At 49.1% G+C, this 12,476-nt stretch overlaps 1 protein-coding gene across 39 annotated transcripts in view; it reads left to right on the forward strand.

The window, feature by feature from the left end:
- The window catches only part of MAP4K4 (mitogen-activated protein kinase kinase kinase kinase 4), a 176,258-nt gene that overhangs the window by 134,070 nt on the left and 29,712 nt on the right, over window positions 1–12,476 (forward strand). For 16 of the 39 annotated variants that reach the window (XM_032653698.1, XM_032653687.1, XM_032653686.1 and 13 more), the window contains 4 exons: window positions 6,951–7,112; window positions 9,352–9,438; window positions 9,906–10,100; window positions 10,932–11,093. In XM_032653698.1, the coding sequence (XP_032509589.1) occupies window positions 6,951–7,112; window positions 9,352–9,438; window positions 9,906–10,100; window positions 10,932–11,093 (606 nt within the window). The remainder of the gene's footprint in view (window positions 1–6,950; window positions 7,113–9,351; window positions 9,439–9,905; window positions 10,101–10,931; window positions 11,094–12,476) is intronic. The other 23 variants (XM_032653697.1, XM_032653695.1, XM_032653696.1 and 20 more) reach the window with 3 other exon arrangements.

Raw genomic sequence — 12,476 nt, forward strand, 5'->3', positions numbered from 1 at the left:
TCAGTCAGGGGAAGTCTGCACCTCTGTAGGGGGAGCCATGTTTGAGCCCTGACCCGGAAGGCCTCACTTGCTTCCTTTTTTCTTTGCCGCACGTGGCTGTCTTTTGGTCTCCGCACTTGCAGGAGAGCTTTCACCTGTAAAATGAGCGCATCTGGCCCAGCGGAGGTGCGATGCCTTTTTTTAAAAAAAAAGAGCGATGCCTTTTAAGAAAAAGAGAAAAGAACATTTGCGTGGAGTGGGATTCGTCTTGAAGCTAAATTGTAACACTAGGAAAGCCTGGAGCGTTCTAAGAAAAACGGAGCGAGCTGTGGCAGGCACCTGTGTCTGTCTCTTGGCTGTGAGATCTCAGAAGGACAGTGCGGGGACCCGCTTCCCCCCAGCGTGTCCTCACCCCTCTGCCCACACAGAGGCCCCTGCTGGGCACCTCACTCGTGTCTGACGGCGAGTGCGTGTGAGCGCAGGGTGTGCCTTCCACCCTCAGCTCCAACCGTGCTGTGCACGGGGGCCTTGCTTTTGCCAGAGGGCCACTGTCTCGCCTCTCAGAAGTCCTCAGCTCTTAAATGTTCTTTTGGCATCCCAGTCTAGTGTTTTTTTTTTCTAGTTACATTTTGTAAGCATTATTTTAATTCGGCAAATGTTATTTGTTGCCTAAAGATGGGGAAGAGTTGTCTTTGGGGAGAAGCAAAGTAGTCTAGTAGTTTCTCTACTAAAGTTCATCAGAACTTGCACTTAACAAACTCAGGGGTTCCTGGTACACGTGCAGCCACATGACCTCCAAAGCTCTTGGAAATAGTCGACCCTGAAGAATAGATTGGTTTATTAAAGTTTAGTTTCTGTTAAAGCCCGTAAGTCCAGTGGGGTGTCTGTAAATGGACCCCACTGTTACCAGCATGACCTGTTTAGAAAAGCTGGAATTGTGAGATGAAAGCATTGCTCTTAAATACCAACCTAGAAAGAGAACTTAAATGTAATTAGAGCATAGTTGGAAAAGTACATATTTACTCAGGCATGCTTGGAAAAATTGAAGTCATAAGGAAATCGCTATGATTTGAGCGATTTGGAAATCACTCTACAGCATCATGCAGTTTTTCAGTGTGTTTGATTTTGTTTTTAAAGAAAGAATGGTTTAAAAAAATAAGAATGACAGTTTGAAAATGCCTTGAAGGATTTACGTTTGCTCCTCTTAATGGGGTTAACCTGAGCAGGCATGTTCGTTAGCGTCTCCTGGGTTTTGTTGCTTGAAATCACAGGCGGAAGGTTAATCTAGTGTGGATTGACGTTGCTTAGCTGATGGCTGATGATATATATGTTCCATTTTTGACCACTTTCTTTTGAAGTTCTGTTGCAAGAGGCCAGCTTTTCACATCAGTAATCTATTAAGGTATTTACTAAGGGCTTTCTTTAATCCTTAATTACCCCCGAACACACATGCACATACACACACACCCCAGTTAAGGGCCTGTTCTGACTGTAGTGGTTTGTATGGTTGGAGTTTACAGTTCTGCTCTTGGTCCAATTTATAGCTTCAAATATTACAGCATAATGTGGAAGAGGACTCGGTAACTACATCGTTCTTGGCCTTGGCCATCAGTCTCCCGACCAGGACTTGCTGAGTGGGCAAGTCCAGGGAAATTTACCACGTTCCACGTTGTCTTGTGGATTTTTTAAAAGTGTGTGACTTACCTTACCTATAAGACTCGGAGGAGAGGGGCTGTGTCTGATTCACCTTTGTGTACCCATGGCGCTTCATGAATATTTCTCAAATGGGTGAACCAGCATTTGTGTCCTTGTTGTATCTCTGGAAAGAAAGGACTTGTTCTGTACACCTACAGCCATGCTTGGGCTTGAGGTCTCTGATTGGAGTTCCAGAGCCACCGTCAAGGGCCTGGTAGAACACCCTGAGGCACAGAGCGCATGTTGTGTAAAGTGTGAGGCTCTGTCCAGATTAACAGTGACTATTCCAGCCCGCTGTGCACCTTACTAGGTGATCCTGAAAAGATGGCTTTAGGATTTGGTTGGACCTGGAGATATGGATGGATTCTTTAGGCTTATTCTAGATGCTAAATATTAGAAAATCACGGCATCTTGGATATTTACAGGGAGCGGGGTGGAGATGAGTGAAACACGCTCCCTACTTTTTTAAGGAGCTTATGGTCTTTGTTTGCGTGTTGATGGTGGTAACCAAGAGTATGATCCTTCCACAGGACCAAAGAAGAAAAAGCCTTTCAGAGGCTTTCACTTGACGATTGAGATCGGTAGTTGTAGCCTGTCCCTGTCTGTAAGGTGTTTGCTTACTGTTATTTTAAGACATGCGTTTTGAATTAAACTTAACATAATAATTTTAAATTATTTTAATTAAGTAATTACGTAGTAACTTTATTATATCGACTTTGGTAAAGAGTTGAACAGAAACGACTTGATGTTTACCACACTTGCATTGAGAAATCCCAGTGCAATGACTGCGAAGAACTGAAGGTGTCCTAAACGAGGAGAACAAGAATGGAAGCCCAGTTGTGGACGTGAGTCTGTGGTAGAGCGTAGACCATGGGAAGGTTGATGCTACCAGTGCTGGAAGAGAGTCCAACATGGGAGGTGGCGAGGGGGCCAGAAGCAGGTATATGTGAGCAGTGGGCCCTCAGCCCCTGCAGCAGGCGGCTCTGCTCCCCCTTCTCAGCCGACACCTGCCACCTGGAACAGGTGAGCAGCGGAGATTCGGGCACAGCTGAGGCCGTGGAGAGGGAGGCTGAGACAAGGGCATCCGTGGAGAGCTAAGTGCCGAGGAGCGTGAGGGCAAGCGCACCCACCCTGCCTGGAGCCCGTCCTCTGGTGCCACGCGCGTTCCAGGCGCCCCCATCCACTGCACCCTCTCCTCACCTGAGGACTCAGTACTGCACAGATCCCTCTCTTCAGAGACTCACCCGCCCAAGGGAAGCGGTCACGCTGCCTCACAGTCACCTGACTTGGAAGCTTCACAGCCACCGCTTGACAGCTTGCTCTTCACTGCCTTGCGTGTCACTGGATGGCCCGAGATTGAGGACGCAGAAAAATCTTTAACTTGAAAGATTCCGAGACACACAGCAAAAGGAGGGTGAAGGAAATAGAGACAATGTAGGGAACAGAGAAAATATCTCACACACATACATGTACACATGCACAGAAATCTTAATATCCTTACAGAGAGAAGATATAAAAATCATGAAACAAGACTATTCAGAAAAAAGTTTTAAAAATTTTTAATAAATTCAAACTCCCAGAAAGTGGGGAGAGAAGGTAAGTTTAGGGGGACTAGAACAGAAGAGAAACAGAATCAGTCCAGGTGGGTTGACTCCCATTTAACAAATGGTCCAGGAAGTGAACACCAGAGGGAGAACATGCAGCAGGAATTCAAGACAAGTTTCCAGAACTAAGAAATAATTTCTGAATTGAAAGGCTTACTGAGTACCCAGCCCAGTGAATGAGAAAAGACGCCGTTCAGAGGCACATACATCATCTTGAAAGTTTAGAAACTCAAGGATGAAAAGAGGATGGTAAAAGCTGCTGTCAGGGGAGCATATAGAGGGGTGTGGGTGTGGCTGGTACTAAGTGTCAAGGATCCACATGGGCTCGGATTCTCCAGAGCAACATCAGAAAGTAGGAGGTGACACACCAGTGCTTTTGCAACTCTGAAGGGAAGTTAGTGCCCCCGGCCAGAAGTATATGCACAGCATGGGAGCAGAGCTTTTGTGACCTACAGAGTCTCTCAAGTCCTCTACTTGTCTTCACGCTTCCTCGGGAAACTACTAGAGGATGTATTCCGCAAATAAGAGAGAAGTTGACAGGGGATCCTGTACAGGAGAGGGTCCAGAGGTATTCCTAGGAAGCAGGTGGGCAGAAGGATGGGATGCCTGGAGAGCAGCCTGTTTAGGTTGGCCCAGGAGAAGAGAAAGGGCTGTGAGAGGGTTAATCTCTAGAAGAAAGAACGAATACCTGACCCATTTGACCATATGGAAAGGAGTCTTATGGTGTAGACTTTACAGATGATGCTATGATGGGCCCATGAAAAAACAGGCAAACAAACAAGAATAAGGCAATTTTTTACTATTTATGCATGTATGTATGTATGTATGTATTTTGGACAAAATAACATAGATTTGTTTACTCTTTTAAATATAAATTTTATTCTTTTAAATTTTTAAAAATTGGCCTCAGATTTTTATTCTCCAGGTAGTCACTAGTTAACAACAATCAAAACGGCACCATGGCATTTTAGATATAAGTGATCATGGGGCGGCAACATAGCAAATGTTAAGAAAAGAAAGGGTGTTAACAAAGATGTATATCTTATGGCTTGAGGATGGTTAAAGTCTAGTACTTTGATTAAAAATTTTTAAACACAAATGAAAATGGAAAAGGCTACCTGTAAGGGCATTTGAAATTGAAAGTTAAAAATTCTTAGTAGCATTTAGTTAGATGAAGTCAAGGTTTCCCACCGGCCTGGGAGCCCTGCCCTCAGTGTAGTTGGAAATAACCCCCCGAAATGGATTCTGCACATTTCACCATGTTGGAGCTTCCTGCCTGGTGTGAGAACGAGTGCTTTCACTGAGGCGCCAGAGGATGTGCACGGGGTCCCGTCACTCCCCGGGACTCCGGGTGACCACAGCTCAGGGGTGCGAGGCAGGGGGTGAGCTGAGAAGGCTCCTGGGCGTGGACTGGACCAGGGTCAGCCCTGCGCTCGGTAGGCCGAGGCAGCTGGAGTTGCTGGTGAGGGGCCAGTGTGTGGGAAGCCAGCTCCCGCGCTGCTTCACTCCCTCCCTCCGCTCGTCCTTTGCAATCTCCCGTTGTCTCCTCTGGAGACAGAAATTTGAACCTCGAGGCTGGTGTGAGGTGGACACTTGGCCGCATCTGGACTTAACGGCTGTGTGGCGGCCAGAGTGCAGCCCTGCTTCCAGGGCAGCGTGGCAGCTTCCAGGACTCTCACTGCAGTTTTTCTCCTTGTCTGGCTCTTTCTGGAAGAGTCCTTGCTGATAACAGCCAAGGCATCAGCTCTGCTTTTTTTGAACTAAAGAATTTTTCAAGATTCTGTAAATAACAGGAGAGGAGAAAGCAAGTGAAGCCACCACGGCTTTTCTTTTTGTTTTGTGATCCCGGGGGCTAAGTGGCACCTTTCCTTCAGCATCGTTCCTAAAAATGAAAGAATTTTGGTAGCCTGTGTGGTCTGTAAGGACAGGGCAGCGGGTGCATCTCTGAGGCTGTTGTGGTGGTGTCTGTGGTCACACGGCATTGTTGAGTGCAGCGCAGCGGCCCAGAAAGGTTTTGAATCTTGCATTCCATCAGTAAAAAAAAAAAAATTGAGCATGTATCTGATAGAGATATATCTAGTAATTTTGTATTGTACTGATACATACATTATGAAACATGCAGAAGTAGCTATCTTAAAGAACGAGCTGGGAGTATAAGAACATAAAAGTTCTGGGTGTGTTTTTTTGTTTTTTCCCCTCAACTCCGGTTGCCCTGCTGGCCCGTAGAGCCTGCTGGCAAACATGTCATCTCCCCCGGGAGGTGGGGAGGGAAAGGGAAAGCCCAGACCTTTCCGAGGGGGACGGTGCTCTGACAGTTCACTGCTTGTGAGACCTTGGCTCGTAAGCAAGTCACGTTGTCACCTGAAGGTGGTAAAAGTCAGCGTATGATACTCTTTGCCTCTTCTGACCCGTTCGCTTGAATCCGATCGGCTTGAAAAGCTAAGGGGGAGGTTTGAGTGGTCGACACTGGTTGCCTGTCTTCTCTCTTCTGTTTTCCTTTTGTCTGACTGACTTTGAGGGGAATTGGCAGTCTCCACCTGCCTTCCTCTCTTGTGGTTGTGGTTCTAGAGCTGTGCTAGAGACAATTTAAATTAACTTCAGTAAAATAAAACGAAAAACTCAGTTCCTCCCTCCTGTGCTGGGCACACTTCAGGCGCTGAGTAGCCGTCTGCAGCCAGCGGCCGCTGTGCTGAGATGGGGCACCTCTCCATCCCAGGGGGGCTGCAAAGCGGCTGCATCACTTTGCAGGCCAGCACTCTGCACATTTGTGGGAGGAGTTGGTTGATTTATACTCTGCGCCGTGGCAGTGCTTTACTGACAGATAGATGTCTGGGGCTGGATGAGAAGGGGCCAGACGTGTGCCCAGGGTCACGCCGCCAGGTACCGAGGGGTTGACAGATGGTCTGCGTTAGGAAAGGCTGTCGGAGCGAGTCTGGTGACTCAACAGCGCCTTCTGCACTTGCTGATGGGATGCAGGATGCTGTCTGATTGACGTTGGGAGGCACAGCGGCCCTCGACCTGGGGGCTTACCGCCCAGGTGACTCTGGACAAGTCACTTCTCTCTTCTTGAATCTGTTTCCTCCTCTGTGGAGTAGGAGTGAAGTGCTTCCTAGGTTTGTCATGAGAATCGTATTAGGTAAAGGACGTGGAAGGAAGACCGTTAGATACTCAGCACCGTGCGAGACACAGAGTGAGCTTGTGCTCATGGCAGTCTATGCGTTCATGGTAATAATAATAGCGTCTCTTATTCTCGTTGGTGTCACTTCTTCTCTCCCTGATGTGTGCTGCCTTTTTCCTCTTTTAAGTATTTCTCTCCTTTCTCTGCGCTATTTCTGTTCTCCTGTATTCATTTCTCTTCTCTTTCTTCTGACCTAAGGGCCCGGGGTAACCCTGTTAGTGATACTGAAGGATACAGCATTCCCTGTCCCCTCACTGCTGTGCTTCAGCGAAGAACGGGGAATAACTGATAGCACGTGAAACCCGGCTCTGACGGGTACTTCCAAGGAGGCTGGTGTGTGTGTGAGCGGAGGGGCAGTGTGCAAGTAGGTGGCCGGTGCAGGTGGGGTCCACGAGCTCTCCCTCTCGGCCTCTCCCCGTAACTGGTCAGCAGACCATCCTGCGTGCCGTGCCGAGGCTGCAGAGTCCGCTGACTGGGTCGCTTTACTTCCGTAGCAACAAAGGAGAGAGCGGGAGGCCAGGAGGCAGCAGGAGCGCGAGCAGCGGAGGCGGGAACAGGAGGAGAAGAGGCGGCTGGAGGAGCTGGAGAGACGGCGGCAGGAGGAAGAGGAGCGCAGGCGGGCGGAGGAGGACAAGAGGAGGGTCGACAGGGAGCAGGTGGGTCCGCAGGGGGCGCTCCGGCCGGGACCGCGGGGGCTGGCACCGTGCGGAGCTGGGGGAGCCGGGGCAAAAAGCATGCACGCGTGTGCACACGTGTTCAGGACTTTAGTCTGAAAATGCAGAAGCACGGTTGGAAGCACATTCACTTCAGCAAACTGAATCTCTTGTCTTTACCGACAGATACAGAAATCGGTACACTTTAGAAAGCTCTTGAAACCAGCAGGGTGGTCTCCACTAGTATGAGGCCTGAAGGATTTCCGAATGTGTCTAATGAAATTTAAAACCAACTGTAAGACACTTCCTACGAGCAGTGTTGGAAGTATCCAGCGACTAACTGAATATTTTAAGATGTATTTGCATATAATTCAGTACGTACATACGTGACGTTAGAACAGCTGATAACATTAGCCCAAAGCGATCAGATTTTAGCGATATTTGCAGCATGTTATTAGCATCACATAAAGTTGCCTTTAGGAGTCTGATTCCTGAACCACCTGTGCAAGCAGAAACTGTGCTTTTTGTTGTCTGCGTTGTCCGCGTGAATCCCATCATCGCCTCTCTGCCCGTCATGTCTTTGAATTGATCACTCTTTGTTATGAGCTTTGAACAAGGAAAAAATATATGAAGGGGGGCCAATTTAAATGATAGCTGAAGTTCATACTTAAAATGCTTGTAAACAAGGGTATTAGCTTCCAAATTCGGTCATTCCGCCACTCTCCTTCGCCTCGGCTTTCCCAGTGTCGGGTCTACATACTATTTTTCTGTTGAAATTTAAGTGATTCTCTTGATCTCTTACCTTACTGACGTTGTTGGCCTGTTAACTGTGGTGCGTTTAGTTTTCATGTTCTGATTTATACTTGGGGACTACAAAGAGGAGAAAACATAAACTTGAAGCAGTTGAGTCACGGAGGGATAATTCTCTGACCTTGATTGGGAGAAGAGGGTGTGAATGTAATACTAACCTTCAGTGTTCTAAGGGGGTCATTGGCTTTTGTGTATAGCAAGTATTCTTCACCTCTTCTTTTATAAAAATAGCATCAAAAGTCAGTTTTATTCCAAAATACTCCCCGTGTCAGCCGTGCTGTAGGAACCTGTCATTTCTGCATGAATGTGCATGTTTGTGTACATGTGTCATTGTCTGGTTGTCCCAGTGATGTGAAGGCAGAAAACCAGTGATATAGTGACCTGAGCTCGCAGCTGTGGTTCAGCTCTGTCTGGCTCGGGAAGAGGGGAGCTGGGAGTCGGAGTCCTCTCGGTCGTCGGGGTTGGGGTGGGGCTTCCAGGCCTGGGACTGGAGCCTGGGTTGGAACCAGGGGGGGGTGGCCTTTGCCAGCGGCCCTGTGGATACACTTTACCCCAGATTGGCGTTTTTGGGCTAAATTTGCTTTGTAAGATAAAAAGTTCCTGAGGAAATTTGTCATGATTTCTGCCCAGCATTCTCCCTGCCAGGACGAGTGGTTAACTAAAGCTCCTGTTCGGCCCAGATGTATGACTGCTTTTATCTTAAGGCGTGCACCTCAGTCGGCGGTAGACACTGTAAATAATCTGAATTTCAAAATAAAATTTCTCCTCCCAGACCCCTCGATCTACTCCTCTTCCAGAGTAGTGAGCTTTTCCCCTGTTGACAAAGAAGGAGATAGATGTCTTTTATTTGTAAAATGTTCCTGCTTTTCGAAGTGATTTCACGCCTATTTCATACTTGAGCCTCCCCCAAAATCCTGAGAGTTGGGAGAGAATATTCTTGATACGGGCTTGCTAGAGACTAATCTGTTGTCGTAGATCAAGGTCTCCAGCCCATCAAATATGCATGCACCTTCAAGGTTGGGATTTTCCTCTTTATGTAACGTCTTTTGGATGTGTTTTTGTTGTTACAGAGCTTTATCGTTCTCTCCCCGTTGAAAACGTGTCACCTCACGCCTGTCTCCCCTTTCTCTCTCTCTCTCTGTCTCTCCCTCTCTCTCTCCCTTTATCTCTCTCATAGACACACACACACACACATACACACACACAGACACACACCCATCGCTGAGTGCGTGTCATCATTTATTAGACTCTTTAGATCTTAGAGACTAATTCGAAGTTCTTGGGGAAATCCTCGGCAGTAGGCTTGTCTGAGCCATTGATCGCTCAGTGGATTACCCCAGATGATAGGGCGGATGGTTCTGGGCGCCCCAGCAGGTGGTTCTGGTGCTTTCCTTGGGGCTCCGTTGATTGCCGGCTGATTTCTGTGTGACAGGAGTATATCAGGCGGCAGCTGGAAGAGGAGCAGCGGCACCTGGAACTCCTTCAGCAGCAGCTGCTCCAGGAGCAGGCCATGCTACTGGTAACGCCCCGCGCTGGCCCCGTCCCGTAGCTAGGGCCCCCCGCGCTGGGCAGGGCCGGGCCCACGTCGGGGCGGCTTCTGTTTACCTCTTTATTTCCCGTTGCTGAGTTAACTGTTCTCGTTTGGTAGATAGACGAGGTTTTGCACAGCACCTGGCATTCGGTGAACAGGCTAGAATGCCAAGAGCTGGCGGTTCAAGGCGCGTGCCGTAGGACCCGTACCTAGAGTACTCCAAGTGTCCTTTGAAACCGCCGAGACCAGCGTTTCCTTGGGTTCTCTCTTACTCTGTCCAGTGACAGTATGCTTAGCGACAAGCTGTCAGGTTTTCCCACAGGTAACCTGCCATTTCACAGCCCGGCCGTTGTGCTCTGTCACCAAACAAGCGTCGGTGAACGCCGGGCTGGGGAGAAGTGAGCCGGGGCGAGGCGGGCGCTGGGCCCCGGACTGAGTGTCCCTCTCCCCCCAAGGAGTGCCGCTGGCGGGAGCTGGAGGAGCAGCGGCAGACGGAGCGGCTCCAGAGGCAGCTGCAGCAGGAACAAGCCTATCTCCTGTCTCTGCAGCATGAGCCCCGGAGGCCGCCCCCGCCGCCGGACAGGAGCAAGGCCGGCCTGCACGGCGCCGAGCCCAAGGCCCAGCACGAGCCCGCCGACCGGGCACGCGAGGTACGGCCCCCGCCGTTCCGGGCGCACTCCCAGGGCACAGGGCGGGGCCTCTTCTCTGCTTAGCGTCTGTCTAGAGGGGAACGGAGCGCCTCAGAGCTTTGCAGGTCTCGGGGGACCTGGACGCTGACCAAGAGACTGGAAAGAGAGGAGGCTGTGTGGCAGCATTTTTCCTTGTGCTGTAAACGATGGGCAGGGTGGCCTGTCGTCTGTTTTTCCAACACTGCTGCGAGGATGGAGCCTGCCTGGGCCCGATTCACTGGCTTTTCGGTGATCAGGGTTTGCTACTGAACTGGGGCGTCTGGGCTCCCAGAGCTTCCCAGGGAGGATGCGATGAAGCAGGACCGCTCCTCGGACCCTGGCAGGGTGGGCCGGGCGGGCTGCAGAGTGCGGGACGCTGGCCCGGGCGGGGGCGTCCTCCCGCCGTGCTGGCCCTCACACGGCACATTCTAGGAGCAAGTGTCCTGCTTGTTCTGCAGTGCCTTTATTTTTCGTGGAATGAAACGTGTGTTAGATTCCTGGCGATGCTCTTTTAATCCGTGGGTTTAGTTGGTTGCGACAGATTAATTCTTTTCCTAGTTTATCTTCACGTGCAGTCCTAGACTTCTTGCCGGGGGAGATTTTAAAGGCTGCCTCTCTAAATTTTTATCTTCATGAATATTCCGTATTCTGCATCAGATCCCAGTCTAGTGTTATATGCCTCCTCTCTTTTCTTGTAGTTGAGGAAAACAGAAGAAAGACCTCTTTTTAGACTCCTTCCACTTTCAGGCTTTCTTCGGTATCTCTGCTTTTTTCTACTAACCCTGAGTTATGTCTTCTAATTCTCTGACGCAGGTGGAAGATAGATTTAGGAAAACTAACCACAGCTCCCCTGAAGCCCAGTCTAAGCAGACAGGCAGAGTATTGGAGCCACCAGTGCCTTCCAGATCAGAATCTTTTTCCAATGGCAACTCCGAGTCTGTGCACCCTGCCCTGCAGAGACCAGCCGAGCCACAGGTAGAACGGCCAGTTGGCTGTGGGTCAAGGAGACGCACACAGAGGCTCACTGAGCCACCAGCCTGCTTGAACTGCTCAGTTTGGTTTGTTACCGCATTTAGAGAGAGAGGAGTTTAGCAGAGGGAGTTTAGACTAAAGAGGACGTAGCCTCCGTTGATAGGGAAAAACAGGATTTTCTTTTTAAAGATTGTTGTACTTATTAAGAATACCTGGATTCGGTGATTTCTTCTTTCTGTCTGACTTTTTGCCTTCCCTGACTCAGATGTTCGTAAACAAGTGCCTCCTTACTCAGATACAGAGACTTTTCAGTTTAGTTGTTAGAAAGTTAGTGTCGTAAGTACATAGAGGGAGACTTTTTCTTAAGCTGGGGTCCTTGGCTCCCAGCCAGTTCTACGAGTGGGCGGCCCTGAAATTCCACGTAAAATTTTTTTGATTTGTCCAAATGTACATATATTTTTGGGAAGAGGGCCTTTTATCAGATTCTCAAAAGGTTCAACATCCAAAAAAGGTTACGGCCCGGTGGGTTGGGTGTGGGTTTTCCTGAAGTAGGTCAGGATAGAGGCCACTGGGTCGGCCTCAGCATTCGGCCTCGCCCAGGTCGGGGACCTCCGTGCTGTCTGGCAGAGAAAGCAGACAGCAGAGATGACGCATGTCGGAGATCCCAGAGATCCTTAAGACGCTGGTTCCCACTCTTGCTGAAAATCATTGACTTTCAGGCATTTCGCTCCCTGCAGCCGTGTCATCCGGAGTACTGGGCACAAGTCCTTGAGCCCGAGTTAACCTGTCACTGATGTCTGCATGTATTGGGGGACGGTAGTGGTAGCGGTGGTGTTCACACAAACCCAGATGAGGACTTGAATGCACTTTACAAGAAAGATCCTTGGTATGGAGCAGTTTTACAGTAAAAAGAAGACCCAGGATTAAGCTCGGCAGGGCGGCGGGTGTTGGGAGGTTGGTGTTTACGTGAGACCAGCAGCGTCTTGATTCCCAGAAGAGCTGACGCACAAGCCACTGGGCAACTCCAGAGAGTGAGGAATGGAAAGAAGAAGGATGCAGAAGAAAGCAGGACAGGATGAAGGGGGAAAGGGAGGGGAATGGGGACAAGGAAAATAGGTTTGATGAACGTTATACTTACCGTAAATAGAAAATCTTTATGTGGCCACTAACAGTTTAGAAAATAGGAGTTCATGAATTGTGTAGACTGCTTTTTATACTGCTGATTAATTAACGTAGGGCCAGGAAAAAGAGTCCCTTTTCTATCTAGAGTTGCTTTTGGCCAAAAGCTGTACTTACGAGAACATTCTTTCGGAACCAATTCTGGATCTTAACGCTTGGCAAGGTTGAGCCAATCCTGATTTGGTATTTCCTGTTTTTATTAAATGT

The sequence above is a fragment of the Phocoena sinus genome, chromosome 13, assembly GCF_008692025.1.
Source record: "Phocoena sinus isolate mPhoSin1 chromosome 13, mPhoSin1.pri, whole genome shotgun sequence".
In the NCBI taxonomy this organism is placed as follows: Eukaryota; Metazoa; Chordata; class Mammalia; order Artiodactyla; family Phocoenidae; genus Phocoena; species Phocoena sinus.